This window comes from Cryptomeria japonica, chromosome 8, assembly GCF_030272615.1.
Source record: "Cryptomeria japonica chromosome 8, Sugi_1.0, whole genome shotgun sequence".
Taxonomy (NCBI): domain Eukaryota; kingdom Viridiplantae; phylum Streptophyta; class Pinopsida; order Cupressales; family Cupressaceae; genus Cryptomeria; species Cryptomeria japonica.
In genome coordinates, this window is record NC_081412.1 from 502,188,330 (window position 1) to 502,210,732 (window position 22,403).

General features: G+C 37.5%; 1 protein-coding gene across 1 annotated transcript in view; it reads right to left on the minus strand.

Moving 5' to 3' along the window:
• The window catches only part of LOC131057016 (E3 ubiquitin-protein ligase PRT6), a 46,934-nt gene that overhangs the window by 23,880 nt on the left and 651 nt on the right, over positions 1-22,403 (minus strand). The window contains exons 2-6 of the mRNA XM_057991215.2: positions 18,904-20,031; positions 15,823-17,129; positions 15,546-15,686; positions 14,175-14,418; positions 9,537-10,379 (exon numbers count right to left, since the gene is read on the minus strand). Of these exons, the coding sequence (XP_057847198.2) occupies positions 9,537-10,379; positions 14,175-14,418; positions 15,546-15,686; positions 15,823-17,129; positions 18,904-20,031 (3,663 nt within the window). The remainder of the gene's footprint in view (positions 1-9,536; positions 10,380-14,174; positions 14,419-15,545; positions 15,687-15,822; positions 17,130-18,903; positions 20,032-22,403) is intronic.

Here is a 22,403-nt window from a genome sequence, read left to right on the forward strand (position 1 = left end):
AAGCTAAATATAACAATATTACTTAAATTCCCTCCCTTAATGGTCATTCTACTAACTACACCAAATTTGCCCCTAAATTTTACAAATTTATTCCGACTCAGGGACTTGGTAAGAATGTCTGCAGTCTGATCCTCGGTTGGAACATATAACACCATCACCAATCCATCTTCGACAAGTTGTATGAAGTGGCAATGAAGCTCTACACATTTTGTACATTCGTGGAAGATTGGTCTTCACAAAACAAGGGTGAAGACCCTACTTGAGACATTTTCATGTCAGAAAGCATCCTCCAAAGCCATACAGGCTCACGTGCTACTTAGACAGTGCCCTGATACTCTGCTTCTGTCAAGGAAAGAGTTATTGCCTGCAACTTCTTATTGGTCCATGTGACTGCACCCATACCAAGACTGAAAACATATCTAGAAGTAGACTTCCTGTCATCAACAAAACGTGCTCAATCTGAATATGTGAAAGCAATCAGCCGAGCATCTTTAATTCTACTATATAGAATGTCAAAGTCAAATGTCCCTTTCACATATCTCAATACTCGCTTTGTTGAAACAATGTTCTGACTTAGGGGTTGTCATGAAGCGAGAAATGTAACTCGTAGCTTAACTTTAAATCAGGTCTAGTGGTTGTGTTCGTAAACAGATTTGTCACTGTGATTGATTCTCCAAATATGACCCTATTCACCCGAAGAGCAGTGACAACCGTTCGAACAATTGGAAAGATTGTGGCGAAACCACAATCTGCCTCCTCATTTGAGAGGGGCTGCTCCCTCATATGGAGGTTTTGTTTACTTTAAACTTATAGTACAAAAAGGAGAGAAAACTAAACTAAAGAAAGGTGAATAACAGAAACCCCAATGTCAGACATATGAATACACACTGAGATTTCACAATAGATAATGGTTACAAAATGTGAAAACCAAAAGTTCTCTAGAATCTCCCCTCTGTAAAAGTCCCCTTTACAAATGAAATAGCCTTGTATTTATAGGCTTTTGAGGATAACTTTGTAACCACATAGAAAAACCACTTTAGGCAACCAATTAGGATAACCATCTTAGGTAACCACTTAGGATAACAAACTAAGTGGATACTTCTAGTAACTACCGTTGTCACTTTATGACACCCTTGGTCCATTAGTGAGAAGCGATCAGAGATACGTTCCATGGACCAGCACGGCCCCAGTTGATCAAGGAGAGAAGAATCGTGAACTGTGAAGTGTGAAGTGTGAAGTGTTGCCTTGTCCGAAGGAAGTTCCTCCCTTGGCCTTTTCTTCTTCCCCGGAACTCTGGAACCCCGAGGTTCCGAAGTTCTTTGCCTTGGCCTTTCTCTCTTGTTCCCCGGAACTCCAGAACCCCGAGGTTCTGAAGTTCCCCTTCTCTCTTTAGCCCTTTCTCTTTTTTTTTCTTCCGAGACTCCGAAACCCTGAAGTTTCGAAGTTCCCTTCCCTTGCCTTCCCGGAACTCCGGAACCTCGGGGTTTCGAAGTTCCTTCCCCTTTTGCCCTCTCTCTCTAGTTCTCCGGAACCCCGAGGTTCTGAAGTTCTTCCCTTGTCTTCCCACTTCGGGAGTCCAAACTTTCAAAGTCTCCGAACTTCCTTCCGACTGGCGACACTTCTGGATGGTGTGATCAACACTCAAGGCTTTTAATGCACCAACAGCTTGGTGACTTGTACACTTACTTTTGTGGAGCCACAGGGGTGCATTAAGTGTTTTTGGCAAGATTTCCATCAAGGGAGGTACGAGGGCCTTATGTCATGTCTGACTTTGGAAGGTCAGTCAATCTATCTTCCCCAGAATTGCCTTTGGAGGTATGGCTAGGTTGCTTGCATGTACAAGTCAATTTCCTGCACTCCCGGACTAACATGCACAGGGGTCATGATCACCATTGTAACCCATTTTTCTATATAAGGTTGTTTTGCCTCATTGTAAAGAGTTCTCTCCCTGCTGCCTTGAGCTTTCCTATGCTCTTTCTCTTCTCTTGAAGACTTGTAATTTTTGCATCTCTCCAACTGTAAGATTGGCTTTTGGCCTTATGATTAATTGAAAAATCACCATTCTTGCCTCTTTTCAACTTATGTATGTTGTGTATGCTTTCTTACCTCCATCATAGGTGTGTGTCTTGTGGCTTTTTCTCTTCGTATATGCTGTGTTAACTGGTTTTTTGAGTGTGACTTGTGGGAATCCTCCTCCCCTCTTGGCATTCAGTGAATTCTAACCTTCATATATGCATTGGGGTCACTCATACAACTGAAAAGTTGTGCATCTTCGGGGTGTTTTAGTTAATTACTTGTGTCATTTCAGTAGGGAGAGGAACAATCTCTTCTTGGTGCATCACCTCCTTCTATTTCCAGCATTCTCTCTTCCCTTTACCTCTACAAATTGTTAGGATAGGCTTAGGAATTATTTTTAAAGTGTTGAGTTGGTTCAACACCTGCACCTTTTTGAGGAAGGAAGCTATTCTTTCTCTTCCACTCCCCAATCAAAAGAAAGGATTGCAAAGTTTCCTTGGTAGGATCAACTTTGTGAGGAGGTTCATTCCCAACCTTGCCACCATGGTAAAACCCCTCACTTCCATGTTGAAGAAAAACTTGGCTTTCAGTTGGACCAAGGAGGGAAAGGCCAGCTTCGAAGAGATAAAACAAGCAATTGCTCAAGCCCCTACCCTTGTCAATCCTAATTATGAAAGGGATTTTATCCTCTATACCTTCGGAGGAGAATCCAGTATCTCAGCTGTCCTAACACAGCTGAACAACAACAAGTTGGAGCAACCTATTGCTTTCTTTAGTGAGGGGCTAGAAGACTATGAGCTTAAATATAGCTATGTAGAGAAGCAAGTCCTTGTTGTTGTAAGGGCATTAAAAAAGTTTAGACACATGTTGTCCAACAACAGGATCCAGCTCTTAGTTCCGCATGCGAGTATCAAGGATTTCCTTCTAAACAAGGATATCAGTGAAAAGAGGGTTGGGTGGATAACCAAGGTCATGAAGTATGATATCAATATCAAGATCACCAAGCTTGTAAGAGGCAGGGGCCCATGTGAACAACTTGTCTCATCTTCCGAGACTACTTCAGAGGTCGCCCTTGTGCTACAAGAGGATCAACCAACTGGCAGCAACGTTCATTTCATTTGGGTAAGTGACAAGATTCGGTGTTCCCTCCACCATCATATCAGACAATGTCAGGGCATTTGTTGGAACCCAAATCAGTTCTTGGGCAGTTAAACATGGTGTATACTTGAAGACATCATCCAACTATTACCCTTAGGGTAACGGCTTAGTTGAATCTTCCAACAAGAACCTCATCAGGATAGTTAAAAGGACAATTGAAGACAATCAGAGGGCATGGCATGTTAAGTTAAAGACAGCCTTATGGGCTGACAAGATCACACCCAAGAGGGCAATTGGTAACTCCCCTTTCATGCTAGTATATGGGAAGGAAGCAAGACTCCCAACTTCCCTGGAGCTACCCTCTCTTGAACTAGCACATCAGCTAGAATTAACAGCAAATGATGCCATGATAGTAAGGCTAGCTGAAATGATGGAGCTGGAGGAGGTTAGAAGTAAAGCTATGCATACACTTGAGACTCACCAAGAGCAGGTCAAGAAAGTTTTTGACAAAAAGGCGACTAACAGGGTCTTCAAAGAGGGAGATCTAGTTCTCAAGTGGGATGCAGACAGAGCCAAAGCTGGGCGACACTCCAAGTTTGATGCTATCTGGAGTGGCCCATATGTCATCACTAGTTGCAAGGAGGCCAATGCCTTTCATCTCTCCAAGCTTGATGGCGAAGCTCTTCCAATCCCAGTGAATGGGATTCATCTCAAACCCTGCTTCTAAAGAGGGTGTTGATGACTATGTAAAAATTAGGCTAAAAGTTGTTTTGCTTTCATAAGTGCTTATGCACATGCCACGTTCTCCTTAAGAGGGTGTGTGCTCTAGTTTCTGGTTTTCCTCCAAGTGATGGCACACACATGTTTGGGTCTTTCGATGACTCAATGCCCAATGGATTGCTCAAGGCTTCTGGACTTCATGCTTAGCAGGCAAGCATCCCGCAAAAATCGCCAAAAATGTTGTCACTTTATGACACCCTTGGTCCATCAGTGAGAACCGATCAGAGATACGTTCCATGGACCAGCACGGCTCCAGTTGATCAAGGAGAGAAGAATCATGAAGTGTGAAGTGTTGCCTTGTCCGGAGGAAGTTCCTCCCTTGGCCTTTTCTTCTTCCCTGGAACTCCGAAACCCCGAGGTTCCGAAGTTCTTTGCCTTAGCCTTTCTCTCTTGTTCCCCGGAACCCTAGTTCCGAAGTTCCCCTTCTCTCTTTAGCCCTTTCCCTTTTTTTTTCTTCGGAACTCCGGAACCCCAAGGTTCCGAAGTTCCTTTGTGCAGTTCCCCGGAACTCTGGAACCCCGAAGATCCAAAGTTCCCTTCCCTTGCCTTCCCCGAAACTCCGAAACCCCGAGGTTCTAAAGTTCCCTCCTAGCTCTTCTTCCTTCTTCTCGATGAAACCCCGAGGTTCCGAAGTTCCTTCCCCTTTTGCCTTCTCTCTCTAGTTCTTTAGAACCCCGAGGTTCCGAAGTTCTTCCCTTGCTTCCCACTTCGGGAGTCCAAACTTCCGAAGTCTCCGAACTTCCTTCCGACTGGCGACACTTCCGGATGGCCTGATCAACACTCAAGGCTTTTAATGCTCCGACAGCTTGGTGACTTGTACACTTACTTTTGTGGAGCCATAGGGGTGCATTAAGTGTTTTTGGCAAGATTTCCATCAAGGGAGGTATGCGGGCCATTCTGGGTGACTTATGTCATGTCTGACTTTGGAAGGTCAGTCAATCTATCTTCCTCAGAATTGCCTTTGGAGGTATGGCTAGGTTGCTTGTTTTTTTCAGGCCTTGGCGAGTTTTTGCTTTTGGCGAGTAGTTCAACTATGGTAACTACATTTGACAAAAATTTTGTCTTTCGTGTTTTGATGGCTTCCAATGAGAGTTTATCTCTTTGAGACGATTTTGACAAATAGTTCATGTGCCTTGTCTAAGCTTCATGTCTTGCGTGCATGTCTTTCAAAGCATTTCATGGGGAGTTTCTAAATTATTTCAAATAGCTCCATTTGGTATGAATCAGGCACCAAGAAAACAATCCACACAAACACCATAGTTTCAATCATGGGACTCGACTTTACACATGCCAATTGCATAAGCTTGAAAGTTTCTAAGACCTTTTCACCAAATTTGTTCTACGCATACTCCGAGTAGTTACAATAACTACCTTTCTTTCACCATCTGCAATCTAGAGATAATTCACAACAAAAATCAGCAACTCTATTAACTTGCACAACACACCGATGCTTATTCAATTTGCTTTTGTTTGGGCGTTTCGCTAAAGAGCAATAACTTGCCGATGACATTTTTACTGCCAAAAGCTTAATTAAACTTCCAATTTTTTTATTTTGCTTCTACTTGCTTCTAGTCACAAGATGATGTCAAGCTTTTCATTCCTTTAGCTATTGTCAAGTTGGCCAACTCGCCGACAAGACAACTCTCTTAGCTTATAACTAAGCCAACACATTAATAAAGGCATCAGCACTTTCATAAACTTAGACAACTTGCGGATGAGTTATGTGTTGACCATATCAGTCACTTTTGAAACTAATACAATTCACCGAAAAGCTATGATATGTTAAGCGATACCACGATTTTAAACTTCTTTCACAATCTATCCAAACCACTGATCAATGATTTAGGCTACTTTGGTGACAAAACCAAAGGGCCAATGACAACATGAGGATATTTATATTTATCGATCATTTCAAATGATTTTAAACATTTATAAAATAATCTATAATGAATCAAGTTTGCATGTAAGGGTATTTTGGTGCTCCTTTGTTTTTCATTTAAGCTTTGACATCAATACTAACTTGATCCGGGTGGTGCACAATCGACTTGGGAGCTCTCATTTTGGGGATTATTGACACAAAAATTTAAAAATTACAAGTTCAAAATTAGGTGCAAATAGGTTGAAAGGTAGATGAGGCTACCTACTAGTTGCCTAAAAGCACACTCATTGACCACTGGTGCGTCTGATTTGGCTAAAAATTTCAACCCTTTCTCCATAGAAATAGACAAGATTTTGCAATCTATCATTCTGAACTTGTCTAGCAAACTCCTAGCATATTTACACTGAGAAATGAAAATACTACTGCTTGTCTACCAAACTTCTACACCTAGACAACAATGTAGAAGGCCTAAATCTATCATATCAAAAGCCTAACACATTCAAATTGATTTGTGCCCCACTAACGATAATGATAATATCATTCACATAGATGACAAGAATGATATCACTACCATTGCTTTTGAAGTATAAATTGGTATCTAAAGGACTTCGTTGATAGCCCTATGCATCCAAATACCTGTCAATCTTTATGTACCATACCCTGGGGGTTTGCTTTAGGCCATAGAGAGCCTTCACCAATCTGCATAACTAATGCTCTTTGCGTGCAACTTGAAAACCTTGAGGCTACATCATGTAAAGTTCTTCCTCCAAATCTCCATTAAGGAAGGAACTCTTCACATCCATTTGATAGACTTTCCAACCAAGTTGTGTTGCAAAGGCTAGAACAAGACAGACGGTGCTCCTCTTTGTTGTAGAAGCAAAGGTCTCCTTGTAGTCTATGCCTTCTCTTTGTGAGAATCCTTTAGCCACCAACCGTGCTTTGTAATTGTCAAGGATTCCATCAGCTTTGTACTTGACTTTGTACACCCATTTGCAGCCAATGGGTTTCTTCCCTAGTGGAAGATTTGAAAGAACCCAAATATTGTTCTTCAAAAGACTATGATTTTCAAATTCCATAGCCTTTTCCCATTCAGGTTTAACCTTTGCCTCCAAATAATCGGCTCATAAACATTCTAAATGTTAGCCATAAGAACAAAATTAATTGTACTCTACCTGCTCTTACCTCTGGATGATCTACCCTCAACCAATTCATTATCCCAAACACCACCAATGAGCTTTTCCCACCACTTAGGTCATAAGGATAGATGAATCTTCTTCCAAATCAGTATGACCATCATGACTTGGGCTGCCTGGAATGAAATCATCTAGATGTTGGTCCAACATTTGTGCTGAATGTTAGACAATCAATGTCCACATCAATCAATCAATAGGCCTTATGATTGTCGTTGTCTCTTGTAAGCATCAACTTCTGACTTTTAGAATCCGGTTTGGTTCTCTTAGCATCTAGAATCCAAACGCATGCAGTAGAACCGAAAACCTTTGGGTGGCTAATTTGTGGTTTCCTTCCAAACCATGCTTCCCCTGGGGAAATCTTCTTGACAGCCTGTGTGGGAGACCACGATTTTATCTAAAGGCACAAAAAACAACGTAAAAAATAGCTTCTCAAATAACTTCAATTCTTAGTGATAAAAAATCGGCAAAATAATATAAAAAATTCAAACCCTGAGACTTTAACACTAGGTGATCAAAAAAACCACGATTTGGGCACGCAGATCTGAATGACAAATCCCACAATTTGCAGACAAAATCCACAAGTTGCAGAGGATAAAAATGTCCTAGCGTGAAAAGGACCAAAAAAATCAAAAAATTTGCTCACAAATTGCGGGTAGTGAAAAAAACCCTAGTCTGTAGGAAAAAACTTTATTCACGATCATCATGAGCAGGAGAAAGAACCAAAAACCTACAATTTTATATAAAAATCGTGCAAAAATACATCCCAACTGTCGCATGATTTATTAAAATGAAAAAACCCCAATTTTGATTGTTAAAACACCACGAATTTGCAAAAGCAAGACACATGATTTCCAATATGAAAAGACCTGCAAATTTCCACTGAAAAAAAAAACAATTGAATTTTGCAGAAAAACCCTCAATTTTTACAATTAAAATCAGGCACAATTTTCAGAAAAAAATCCACTCAAAAATCGTCATAACATGTTGCGTTTTTTCAAAGAAAAAATCCCACCAACCACAAATTTTATTAAAAAAATTCACCAAAAAACTCTAAGCAAAACCTCTACTCTAATACCATGAAATGACAATTGATATATTATAAAGGAGCGAAAGACTCCTTAAATAAGAGATTACAAACGATCTTTTCCATAACGGAAACAATCAACAAACAAGGAAAAGCAAACTAACAGAAAAACAAAGAAAGTTCCTACAAACTAAGCTTCTTTAAAGTAAGCCCTTGTGTCTTCCATTCTTGTGTTGCTGGTTCTTGTTCCTTCTTGTTTACTTCATTGGTAGAACATTACAGTGACTCAATTCCTCTTATTAAATTGTAATGTCCCCTTTTGGGATTGCCCTTTGAATACTTGTAATGTCCCCTTGGGGTTGTCCATTCTTTCTTCCTCTCTTCATTCCATTCTTTGATCGATGCCTGCACTTTTCTGTATTTAACTCAGAATCTAAATTCCTATTCCCCCCTCTTCATATCAATTGCTTACTCTTTCTATATCTTCAAATCTGATCGAGGAGACACGTCTGTTTTGGAAAGAGATATCCATTCAAAATGGTCATGTCTCCTCATCGTTGTCTTATTATTCAGATCAGATCTGCACTTCTGATTAATAAAATTCCTTGTTCACAAATCATAATATTGAGAAGGATCATGCTTTAATCATATTTAATCTGGAATTAAACTCAAACACAAACTCACTATCTAAAAAATGATGCATGAAGCAGAGCAATATATTGTTATAATGCATTCTTGCTCCAAAGATGACCTACAAAGACACCATTAGAAAAATATTAGAAAACATTTAACATCATAACATCTTCCAAATTAGGCCAGACACTGCATGTGGAATACTTGGTGAGTTAACTCCAGAACAACCCAAACAAAAGCAAATTATTGAACATTGCAACTCAAGTATGAAACAAGTTATCAAAGCAACTAAAAACCAGCTAAAATAATAGCAATACCTTTTTGTTATCTTCTCACCTTGGGAAGAAAGGTTTAGTTCAGTTTGCACGTATAGTTTGACTAATTCCATTCTCATATCATAAACAGTATCATATATTCAATGAAATTATTAATTTTCTCATGTCCAAGCACTCAAATAAATAGCATACTTCCAAAGCTTAAATTTATCCCTTTATTACATATTTGAGCTCACTTCCATAGGCTGTGAATAGGACCATCCTTTAATCATATTTAATCTGGAACTAAACTCAACTACAAGCTTATCATCTAAAATTGATGTCTAAAGCAGAGCAATATATAATGTGTTTATAAACCATTGATAGTTTAATTGCATTCTTTAACAGTGGATTACGAAGACACCATTAGTTAAATATTAGTCAGCATTGAACATAACAACATCTTGCAAATTAAGCCAGCACTACATGTGGAACAATTTGTGAGTTAATCCAGAACAAACTAATGAAAGCAAACAACTGAAACAACATTAAACATTGGATGAAAATCAAACCTAAAATTTTCAGGGAGCAAAGGTTAATTAACCCTCCAACTTTCTCAAAGGGATCAAATTTTACCAGACACTTAAAATACTTCTCACCATAATTGCAGCCTGGCGCTCCCTAGCAATTGCCCTCTTCCTTTCTACATCAGATAGATAAGCTGGCATAACTGGTTCAACTGCATCCTTTACACCAGAGCATTTATCGCTCTGAACAGATAAATGATGAACAACACTTGGGAGAAGCTTTTCAATCTCTCGCATGCATCCACAATTAAGTTCAGCAAACTTCTGTAAGAGACTACGGATCAAAACTGCTATATTGCAATGACTGGACTCCAGAGCAATTCCTTGCTGACACCCGTTCTCATACTTCTGCAGCAACAGCACTAACAACGAAAGCAAGCTTTGATGATTTGATATATCCAGTCTCTCAATGCTACCAATATTAATAACTTCTGTTGCATAAGCCAAAAGTGGGGATGATTCTTGTTCATCACAAGAGGTTGCAATATCCATCGAAATAGTTTCATTTTCTTCTGGCATTGTGCTGATTTGACTTATGTGCACTAACATATCATTATTTGTCATGTGATGTGTTTGTGTTTTATTTGAAGAGCAAATATCAAGCCCTAATGCAAGCAAATGTAAAGCCATGAACAGCACACCATCAGGAGCACGTGACTCTGAAGAACTTTCAGAAAAAACAGCATAGAAAACCACTGAACGGACAATTTGAAGTACCCCTTTTGAAGTAGCTATCTTAGATAGGTTGTAAAGAGGTCGGAAAGGCTTCTTCCAGCAAGGCAACTGATTAACCACGGCAGATGCCTTGCAAAAGCGAGCGTAGCGCTCTTCTGCTATCTGCAAATCCCTTGAGCTCCATCCTGGATGGTAAAGATCAAGCTCTTGCCAGTAATCTTTCCGCAAGGAATATTTTCCCTGCAATTTGACCAAGTCAAACAATTATAAGCAAGTAAGTGAGGAGGAAATGGCACAATAGAAGAGGATACTTAAAATTCCATAGTACATTCTCCAAATATGTACTGTCAGGATGTTAGATATAGTGACTCCATAAATGGTAAAGTTCCTCAAGTTTTACCATCATAAATATGAAAACAGTAAATATCTAAACATATTGAGTTGCCTACATAAACATTTGCGCATGCTGCATGCAATGATGACATAAACAAGGTTTGAAAAGATCACTAGTTTTGACAAGGTGAAAGGTTTGCTAAGCTAGGAATTCTAAAAATGTTTGGAAAGATTTGAAGATATAAAACATACAAAATTATACATATTCACTGAAATGAATACTATGAAAGAGATATTTCAATGACAATTTTTCACTGTTTCAAAATTAGTACATCTGAGTAAGCTACAATATTTATAGACTGACACTTATTCTAGAATGACAATTTAACATCTTCCAAATAAAAACTTGCTACGTGATCTGATCCAAGATCATCAATGCAATCCATGTGAACATCTCAATTCCATAGATCTGTACTACCACTATAAATCAGTACATCAACCATGGTTTTATAAACACAAAATCTGGAAAAACATAATTTAATTGACAAAAATGAGAACCAAAGTCCCATTCAATGTGTTACCTGACACTGTCAGACTCTGTTCAACGGGTTATTTCACTGAGAGACATTGTTAATTATATAATACTAGAACTATGCTCTTGGTTGACTCCAGCCTTAATTACCTCTGGCATATGGGTTTATCATAATGTCGTTTCCTCCCTTCTTGGAAACCTTAAACAAAAACATTAACAAAACCATACCATCCCTTCTTTTAGGCACTGCAAAGGATGATCATGACCAGTCAAAACTTTATATTTGGTTGTTCACATACACATTATATTTCTTCTCACAAATCCATCAATAAATGTGTCCAAGTCAATGCTTGATAATGTATTAGTTGATAATATTCTATATGCTTGTTCTAAATACAATTATTGCTTCACCAATTCAACCCTCTAAAGTAACCTGTAACAATTATCCATTTGTCATGTATATCTATGGCCTTGTCATCTACTTTAATATGTATAATAGTCTTTTAGGCTTTCTTGTCAACCTTGATGGTAATGAGAATGTCAATAAAATAAATGTTACCTTCCAACTCTTCTTTTGTTGATGTACAACTTCCTAGTTTCAGTAACAGGTCAGGTAAGGTATTTTCCAAGAGTACAAACCCTTTTGTTCATCAACTTTAGGTTTAATTTGGTCAGGCAGAACTTTCATTTCCTCTACAATTATTTTCCTTCCTCACTTTTCCATGTTCTTCTTTTTCATGGTGAGCTGCAATATCAATGACTTATGTTCCAACTGTCTAGTTGTGCAGCCTTACATCTGCTTTAAAATCCTGCAATTGATATCCTAATCAAAATACTCAACAATTACATGTTTAGTAATCTCACGAGCTTCTTCATCTAAATCTTTGAAACATGTTTGTCATTAACCATTTTTTAACCTTCCTTTAGGTGCTTGACATCCACCACCAATAAGTTTAATATTAATCTTATCAGTATCCATCTTTCCTCATCTATTCTAAGATGCTATGTTCCCCGAGGACGCTTCCCCTAGGTTTTTCCAAGCATACACATCCCAAGATTTTTTTATTCTGCCCTACAAGTACCAAAAATGAGGGATCAGATTGGAGACGAAGTAGGGGACAAGTGGACATCCTCAAGACAACTAGGGACTTTTTGGACATTCCCTGACAATCCCAGGGACGACTGTTCATTCCCTACCCCATGCAAGCATTTTTTACTATTAAAGAAATCAAAATTTAAAAAAAAAATTAATTTTGTGGGCCCTCATACCCACTCTTAGCCCTAAAACAACAAAAAAATGCTTCCATATCGCATTCTAACTCAATTCTACACACAAAAAAAATTGCAGCCAAATTGGAGCCAAAAAACCATTTTGAGTAAGGTTTAAAGGAGCAGCTGAAAAATCAGCATTAGTGAAAAGTGAGGGATGAAGTAACAAGAGAAGTGGACGAGGTGAGTAATTCTTCCATTTGTTTTTGTGTCTCTTTTTTTTTCAAGTTTAAAGGAATAAATTTGCAATTTGTTTTTTCAATTTCCACTTGCATTATTGTTTCACAAAACAGCATGGGTGGCAGCAATGAGAGTACTGAACAGACTAAAAAGACAGACTACTGAGAAGAGGTAAAAAAGAACTACTGCTAATATGAAATATTTGACAAAAAAGAAAAACTTAAGCATAGATGCTATAGCCCAAATAGAGCTTAAAAATGTGAAAGACAGTATAAAGTCAACATAGGCAAATTGAGCTAAAACATAAGGTCATGACAAAAATATTGCAATCAAATAATTGTTAGAATCAGATATAGAAAGAAAAAGAGAAACACCCAAGATAGCAGTGGACAGATATTGTAAAAATATGGATTCAAACAAATAGTAACTGAAAAGGTGTCATAAACGTAATAATCAAAGGCACTGTGTATGACAGTCAAAAGGATATGGCTATTATTGGCTACAAAGTAGGAAGCAGAGATATAAGCATTATGAGAACATCCAATGACAAAAGTTGATGGTTAGTAGATCATGGAGACATCAAATATTAAAGGAGTATCCAACACGTGATGATGGTGGCTTTTGGATGATATCTTGGTAAAGGATGTTACTCCTCAAATCCCTTAAATTTTCTCCTATTGCTTTGACATTTAACTACTCATTTATATATTTTTATATAATTATTATATATTGTATTATATTAGATAATTATTAATTAAATTAATGATGTTATTTCTAACTAATATGTAAATTATCTTTTACATTATGTTCTATTTTAATTATTATATTCTATTTTATTATAAAGATATAATTTGAATATTTAAATACTGTATAAATAAGTAATATATTTAAATAATAATTATTAATTTGACATGTCAATGGCCATCAAATTTAAGTTAAATGGTTTTTCTGAACACAATTATGCCATTACAATCCACCCCTTGCTGCCATTATAGTCACATCTCTCTGTATTAATAGTTTCAGAGAGTGTACTGGATCATGCAAATGACTGTATTTAACAAAACTAAATTTTCAGGCTTAAAATAGGCCCATGTAGCATACACAGCATCTGTAGCTCTTGGAAGGAGAGAAAAACCCAGGCTTTAATTCTTCAGTTGCAAAGAAGTTTGCTGAACAATGGAAGCCAATTATGCTTGGAAAACAACATGCAAGTTACACACAGCAAGCACACTGTAAAAATGGAAGACCAAAATCCGGGATCCTGCATATAAAGAAAACACTACCCAAATGGATTACAACAAAGGATGCAAGCCACATATCCTACAGTTTCCGAATTAAAAATGGCTAATCCATAAAAGGTAGTCCAGATCCTAATGGATAGAGCATTAGTTAAACTGTTAAACAAATAAGAAAACCTAAAGCATAGCTAGTGTTGGGTAATGCATCAAATTCTCAGGTCATTGGTGCCAACATAAAGATTTCACTGCCAGGTATCTATAAGTTATGATTGATCTTCCAAACTCAGAATAACCTGCAACCACTAACTCACAATGATGACAGAGAAAACACAGAACTTCTTTCATCAAAAAGATACCTCATTTTTATATGATACAGTTGCGTGGAGTATACTTTTGAGAATATTAATATACTAATAAAGCACATGCATTTACTTGACAAGATGGTTATTTTCTATGCATAACCATTTCTTTATCAACACAAACCTGTTGCATGCCAGATGGATGAGAGTAACTGGCTACAGTATCTAGAATTTCCTGAAGATCCTTCTTATCTGAGAGACGAGGAGGCAATGCTTTGAGAAGCTGACTACGAGTGGCATCACCAACAGCTAACTTGCGTATCAGCTCCCTTTTTAAAGACTCTTTTGCAGATAATCCACAATATCCACGTTCTGTCACTACACGAATGATCAGGGCCAGCATTTTCAGTGTTAATGTTGGCTCATATCTGCACAAAACATTAATTATTAAATAAGCTGCCATAACAAACTTCATCTGACTTCAAAATAAAGCCTTGAAAAATCTCTTGCATTAAAAAGATGGAAAAGAAAGTTTTGCAAATATATAACAATATCTCAGAAAATTAACCAGACAAATTCTGTCCAAGAACCTAGCAGTTAACTACAACATCAGCAATTCAGGACAGAAAAAAATTCCTACTGAGGATGAACAAAATGGCCATACTACTCTTAAGGAGACTATGAACTAAGCAATGGAAGTAATTAAATGATGTTAGTAATTAATTTTATGATTCCAAATATATTAGGTCGAAGATGTCACTTGTATTCTGAAAGGCATCGATGGATTTCTCTATTGAAACTAAAAAGAGAAACCTCTGGATTGACAACAGTTAAAAGATATCTTTTTGTCAAGTACCATTATGGAAATAAATTATAAGCATTCCACAAAGTATAAACACCTCACAACTGTCATCTGTCAAAATGGCTGGATTATTGGTTCTTTAGGCATTTCCATTTTCAATTGAACGGGACTCCTCCAAAGCAGAAACTCCTATAATAGTAAATACTCTTTAAGCAGCTACACATAGCAACAATAGTGAGCCACTGCATCAAGTGTACTCTTTGCTTAGAAGATCTTAGAGTCAGGACTCCACAATAAGAATACATCAGGCTTATATATGCAAAATGCAATCTACAACATTAGTTGGACATATACACACATATCACACAACCTTGACTCTTGAGTACTCAGACAATATTGGATAGTCATTTCTGATGATGGATAAGGGAGCACAACATTAGTTGGACATATACACACATATCACACAACCTTGACTCTTGAGTACTCAGACAATATTGGATAGTGATTTTTGATGATGGATAAGGTTGCACAACATTTGTTGGACAGTTTATATATACATTGGCTTTTAGCTAAATTGAAGCAAAAGCAAACAAATTCATTCAAATCATAGAGTTTAAAGAAACCCTCATGGCAATAAAATCATAATAAATTTGTACATATACTCATCAAAATGCATAAGATGAAGAAAAACATAATCGATCAGACCGTATAATTCAAGATTCAAGAACTCTCAAAACAAATTTGTATACATACTCATTAGGACGAACAAGATTAAGCGAAAGATAATCAGACAAGCCAAATCGCTCAAGAACTCTAAGAACAAACGCTTCTGGTGGAGCCATTGCAGCACAACATTGAAGGAGGAATAAATCCAGTTCTAGGCTATCCTCAGACCTGCAAATTTAGTGGATTATTATTTCAAAAATGCTGAAGAAAATAATTCACAACCAAGCCTCAGATTTTCATATTTTGAAGCAATAAAGTTATTAACTTCAGAAATTCAAATAGCAATAAAGTTGAGAAACTTTACCACCGAACAGAATGATAAAATTCAAAAAGACTAAGAGTTGAATGGCCATTCCGTCGCCACATGCCTGCACGCACCTGTGCGCAAAATACCTTCAGTCGTAATATGTGTTCCATCACAAATGCAGAAAAGCCAGATGGATGGCAGCCCCCTAATAGCTGTTTGAAAAAATCACAATGGCTTCCTGACAGAGAGAGGTTCAAATCACCTCCTTTGCTTTCTGTCTGACCAAGTTCAGCATCATACATTTCCATTGCCTTATGCAATGATAAAGAGAGCAATCGGTGCAAAGGAATGTGAAATGATACCTCCTGTCGACTCACATCATAACTGATTGTGGGCCATTCTTCCAGTCTAAGTACACTTAATCCTTCTACTTCTTGATTGATGCATGCCCACCCCAAACTATCCTCATTATTCACCATATCAACATCCATCTCACTGATATTACTACTATTATTTTCTGTTGAGATTGTCCTTCCTATGTGACCTTCATCATCTTGAGGCTCGGAACGCAATGCAATGCGACGCCCATAATGTCTGAGTCCCCTTAGAATGCCCCCTCTACTGTTATCTGTATTCATAGGCTCAAAGGAGGCTGATGAGTGTGCATCTCTAATTAGACCTCTTCCACCCCTGCCTCTCCATTGTACTGGCTTCCTTGTTGAACTCTCAATCTGTATGGATGGTGAGTTCCTTAAATGTTTTGCTGTATCATTTCCTAACCAATTATCGAGACTCTTTGTGCATTCATTAATAAGCCAAGCCAAGCCAACTGGAACTGAACACACAGCTGAGTCAATATCCTCATTACATGTTTGCATGGCAGTTGCCTGAGAACTACTAGTAGATCCTTGACAAGTCTCCCACATCTCAAGATCAGATCCATTACTTCTTCCCACCATTCTAACCACTGAGCTTTCCTCAGATAATCGACCAACTTTTGCATGCCTAATTACATCCCCATCATCTTCAGAATCCTCTTGTTCTGATTTTAGAGTTTTATTTTCCCCCAGTTTGACATCATGTACCATAGATGCCCCAGTCACAAAAAGAGAATGTATGTGAGCCATTTGAAATTCTAAATAATATGGAGGAACCCATTGCTCATTTTCCTCCTCAACATGAGTGCTTGTGACTCTTTTTTGTGGATCCATACCTTGCATAAAAACCAACAATTGGATCCATTCTTTTGAAAGATCAGGCCTCTCACGAGCGACATATTTAGCCACTTCCACATGGCTCATAACATAACGTATGTCTTCAACCAATCGCACATAAAGCTGATTTGCAATTGGCCCCTTACTTGCCTGCAAAAGATTCACTGTATCATTAATAGAAGGTTCAAAACAACTTTGAAACATTATTAATCTTCTTGAAAATCTAAAGGTGGTTGACATGATACCATCATCCTCAAACATTGAAGAACTTTACGAATGAAATTGCTAACAACCATGAATGGAATATATCAAATTTTCATGTTTATAAATTAGCAAATCTCAAACATAGAGTCCTCTCAAAGGAGGGCAACAAAATTGATTTGTGTGCCTGCTGGATGGAATATCCTATGCACTTTCATGGCACATATAAGATGCAATCAACATAATGGCAGAAGCTCTGTCTGAGGACAATAATTCTCAAATCAACTATGGGAGGTAAGAGCTATAAGATGTCCTAACAAAGTAGGGCTCAAGCCTTCCTCATTAAATTTGATATTAAGTATCTAGAGAGAAATTTAGATAAACGAGGAGCAAGAAACCAAGAGGAATTCCACTTTCATCCTCTTAACATCTTTCTACAATAAAATGGCTACATCAATGGGAATGGAATAAGAAACTCACTTTATCACATAAATCTGTGCCTACCATATGGTAGAAGGGAATATAAGAAATGTGCACCAGCCATACCAGTAACCATCAGAAGACCTATGGTAAAATAGGTATTGCCTTTGGCAATCATTAAGTTGTTGTTTACCTAGCCCTAAAATATAGACCCTAGATCTCCCAAGACCTTAATTTAAAGAGAATCATATATCAGCTTAAGTAAGAGACAAAAATGCTTGAAATTTATTTTTCAAGCTAAACCAACATGGACATGGGTATCAATGATCTTATGCCCCAATGATTTACAATTTTGCAGGCCCATTGTTGGCCAATATGCAAAAAAAAAGTGCTCAAAAGCCTACGAAAGCTAAATATAACCTTTGATATTCAATATCCCACTAATTCTTTTGTAAATATAGTAAATCCCAGCTCACATTAATAGTTTGTACAATTAAATATTTCCTTGAAAAGATAGCAATCAGATTTGTTGATAAATAGCAAATATTAATTACTTGAAAACTTTATCAATATCCACTAGAAAATCAGCACAATGTTGATTTTCGTGTGTAACCACTCCTAAAGAATTGTAGGCTTTCATCCTCCAATTACAGAGCTAGAGGGGTTTCATCGTCAAGTTAATTCAACTGTAGTTCCATGCTCCACAACGAGTAGAATTCAGATAATCAAATATTTTCAATGATGCCTCTTCTCCTTGCTTGGCCTCACTTGAATAACTTTTTTCTCTAATGGTCAGAACTCTTCATGTGCCCCATGATCTTTTTAAATTAACTTTAATTATAGTTTTTATTTTAGAAAAATTAATTAATCCCCTTTTGGAAGCGGCTACCCTTAATTGCTACGATTCCTTTTCACCTTTTGGTATCCTTCTATTTCTTATGCTAGGAATAAAGGCTGTGACCGACTTATATTTTGTTATACTTGTTGACTGGGTTTTGTCTTATTTGGCACCTCTAATCCCCTTTGGTGGCTACAAAAATCAGCAGTGGTTAAAAAGCAAATCTTCCTTGTCCTGTAGTGGCTGCTCATAGCTGCGTCCCCTTTCAAACTGTCTTAATAAATTTAATATTTCAGTATATTTTTATCTGAGCTCAAATATTGAAACAGGGACATTACATGTTTCCTCGGTATACAATTGAGCAACACAATACAGGCCATTCCTAAACAAAATGGGAAAGATATAGGCTAAAATAAGAACCAAGAAAACATAATAGGAGAAGAAAAAAAGTAAGATGCACATTACCAGAAGCCGACCATCTTCTCCAGCACATGAAATGAAAAGCTGTTTCAGATTTCCGAGTAACATGTCAAGAAGATTTACTTCAATTACAAGACGAGGTGTTAATGTTGGCACAGTAAAAATCTGAACAGAAAAATTGCTCAGCAAAGGATAATCATTAAACTTTGGACTTGAATTACTCCCATCAATACCCTCTCGAATTGCCTCAGATATAAGTGTCGGATAATGCTTAACAAAAGCTTTTGCAAATTCATACTTAAAATTTGGCTCTCCCAACAACTTGAAAAGCAATTCATGCAGCTCTGTCACCACTATTTTGGACAGAAATTGTTCTGTCCGCAGCAGAACATCCAGCAAGCCGGGCAAAGTACAAATCATGGTTGCAGAAAAATTCAGTAGACTCTCACTACATTTGCACAAACTAAGAAGCATATCCACAATTGTAACTGTTGTCATATGGGCAACCTTTTCTGGTGATGATTGTAAAGCCCACTTCTTGGGCTTTCCATTAGCCTCTCTTTCTGCGGCCAGTAGCCGCTCTTTCCATTCAAGAAGAAGAGCACCCAAAACAGGCTCTGCAGAAATTGCATATTTTGCTGGTAAGGGCTGTACTTGGCCTGGGCCTCTGTGGTTGGAACAAAATCCTTCTAATTTCCATGCCGTTTCATCTCCACAATCACAACAGCCACCACCTGTATGAATCATGGAGTAATCGTGGCTGACATGGTTACCTGCATTGAAACAAGGGACACAAATAGCGCAGGTAGGATCATGCTCACAGGTCCGACACCTATATGCAATGTCATTGTTTCCCCACACTGCTCCACAAACCCCTTGAGTACCCTCATTCTGTTTTCCTAATTCCACGAGGACTGCCTGTGGCATCTCCTCAAACATTAACCATTGTATCCATTTAACACTTTCACGGGAAAAAGATTCTTTTTGGTAGATTGCACGATCTCCTGTCTCTGAGGTTCCAGTTGCTAAAAATACTGTTTCTAGTTCTTCCACATCAAGCAGAACAGAAGATATTATTTCCGGCAGCTTTGACCTATTTTGCCTCAAATAAGCTACCAATCCAGGTTGCTGCTGCTCCACAATTTCCTTGGGTACACCAAGCTTGATAAGCCTCTGCCCAGACAAATGTAATTTGTGAGCATGCCACTAAAAAAGATGAGATAAATCATTTCAATGACAACAATGATTGCTGGATACTATTACCTAGGTATAAAATATCCCTTTAATTAAACATTTTTTTCATACAATGGCACTTTAAAACTGCAGATAACAATTTATTACTGCAAGTTCATCCAAAAAAAACATAGAATATGAATACAATGTGTGACTATCAACTGTTATATAGCTAAATGTTTCCAAGATTCAATCAACTAAATTGATGTAGCTCCAATTTTGCACCAGAGAAGTATCATAAGGTTCTCAATTTGTTGAGTAGCTAAGTTGAACTTTAGCAATTGTTTTTCTGCTTTGACAAAATAGATTCAACATATTTTACTTTCATTTACACTTTATCACCATCAACCAGAGCATAAAACAGGCATAGAGCTTTAAAAACCAGAATAAGCATTAGTATCAATAACATTTAAATGGCAATTATATAAGAAGATGATCAATACAAATCATTAATTAAACCTACAGCATAGCTCAAATATCTCATATGAAGGTTAAGGTTTTTTGGCCTAATAAAGACAGCTTAATACACTTCTAAGAGCAACTACAAATACAAAAAACCAACTTTCAGAAGTAGGGCTCTTGTTTCCTCAATCCAGAACTTGTCATATGACAGCCAAAGTTTTGTAAATATCTCCAGAGCAAAGTGTTCCTAATGCCAAGGAGAAGGAGGCTAAAAGTATGAGCTTTGTTATTTTAGTTTTTTCTCCTGCAATTTTCAGTCAATTCCTATTTTATCTCTGATTGTAGCATACCAAAGACCCCTCCATTTCAGATGCCACAAACTCAGACCTCAAATGCATATGATTTCAGATACACCTCTTCACAAAATCTCAAAAGATTTGTGTCCGTTCATTACATGCAACATACAGTATAAGGTAATATAGGCTGTCTAATTAATCTCAATAGGTGCAAAGCTCGATTTAGTCAACAATATTTTACCTCAAGATATTTGAAAGGAACACCAAAATTTATAAACTTGTTGCTAATTGAATTTTGAATTTTCCCTAATTCAGGGAATGTGGCAATAGACTCATAAAATCCACGTGTACTTAGCAGTATGCTTTAGGATATCTTATTTTAGGTTCACTCTGAAAACTGTTACTGCACTATAGAATGCCTTTACTTTATCTTGCAATAATTCCTCAGGCGGTGAGAGACATCACGTTAACATATCTATACATAAATGCGAGCATTTAGGCATCATCCTAGCCAACACACCAGTTTGGCCAATATTGTATCAAATTTGCACCTTCTTCACTTTTGACCTAAGTGCAATTCTTGACAAATGAGAACTCCTTTTGGAAACAAGGAGTCTTTCACATAATCTATATTGTATCAAATTAGTAGCTTCTTGAATTTTTATTTGGTGGCAACATTGTATCAAATTGGTGTATCCCTGAGTTCTGACCTCATGACAACTCTCTGGACAAAATTAGAATACACCTTTGCAGACACAGAAAGTGCACACAACGTGCCTGTCTAGTAACCAAAGAAAGTAAAGAAACTGTCGCTAAGATCTTAGAGTTAGATCCCAGGAAGAAATTGACTATTCAAATATACAGGTACTCATCAGGCAGCGATTCAACCATGTTCCTAAATATAAAGGCACACGACACAATTCTCTGGTAGCCAAAGGAGGTTAGAAACTGCTGCTGGGAACCTCAAAGCAGACTCGACGAGGTAATTGGCTAGGCAAATATATGGAACAGTGATGCAACTATGTTACCATATATAAAATGCATACTACGTAATTGTCTGGTAAACAGAAAGGAGGAGAAACTGCTGCTAGCAACTCAAGGTTAAACTCCACAAAGCAATTGACTATACAAATATACAGGCACAAGTCGGGCAGCAATGCAACCATGTAACTGGATACAAAATGAATTTTACACAATTGTCTGGTAATCAAAGAAAGGAGAGAAACTGCTCCAAAAAACTCAAAGAGTAGACTCCGGGAGGCAATTGGCTATGCAAATATACAGGTACACATCGAGCAGCCATGCAACTGTTTTTCTAAATATAAAATGCATACAACATAATTGTCTGGTAACCAAAGAAGAGGGTAAAAATGCTGCAAGGAACTCAGGGGTAGACTGCAGTTGGCAATTGGTCATGCCTCTCTACAGATAAAATACAGAAAAGTATAGGCCAATTCATTAAGCGGCCGTGCAACTTCCTTGCGAAATATGCAGGGATCATCACAGGATGCTATTAGGCCTCAAATTATATGCCTGCTAGACCAACGATCAGTATTCTATAGAGAAAAATATGGCAAGCCGTTTATACAAATAGAGAAAAAACTTAAAACAATT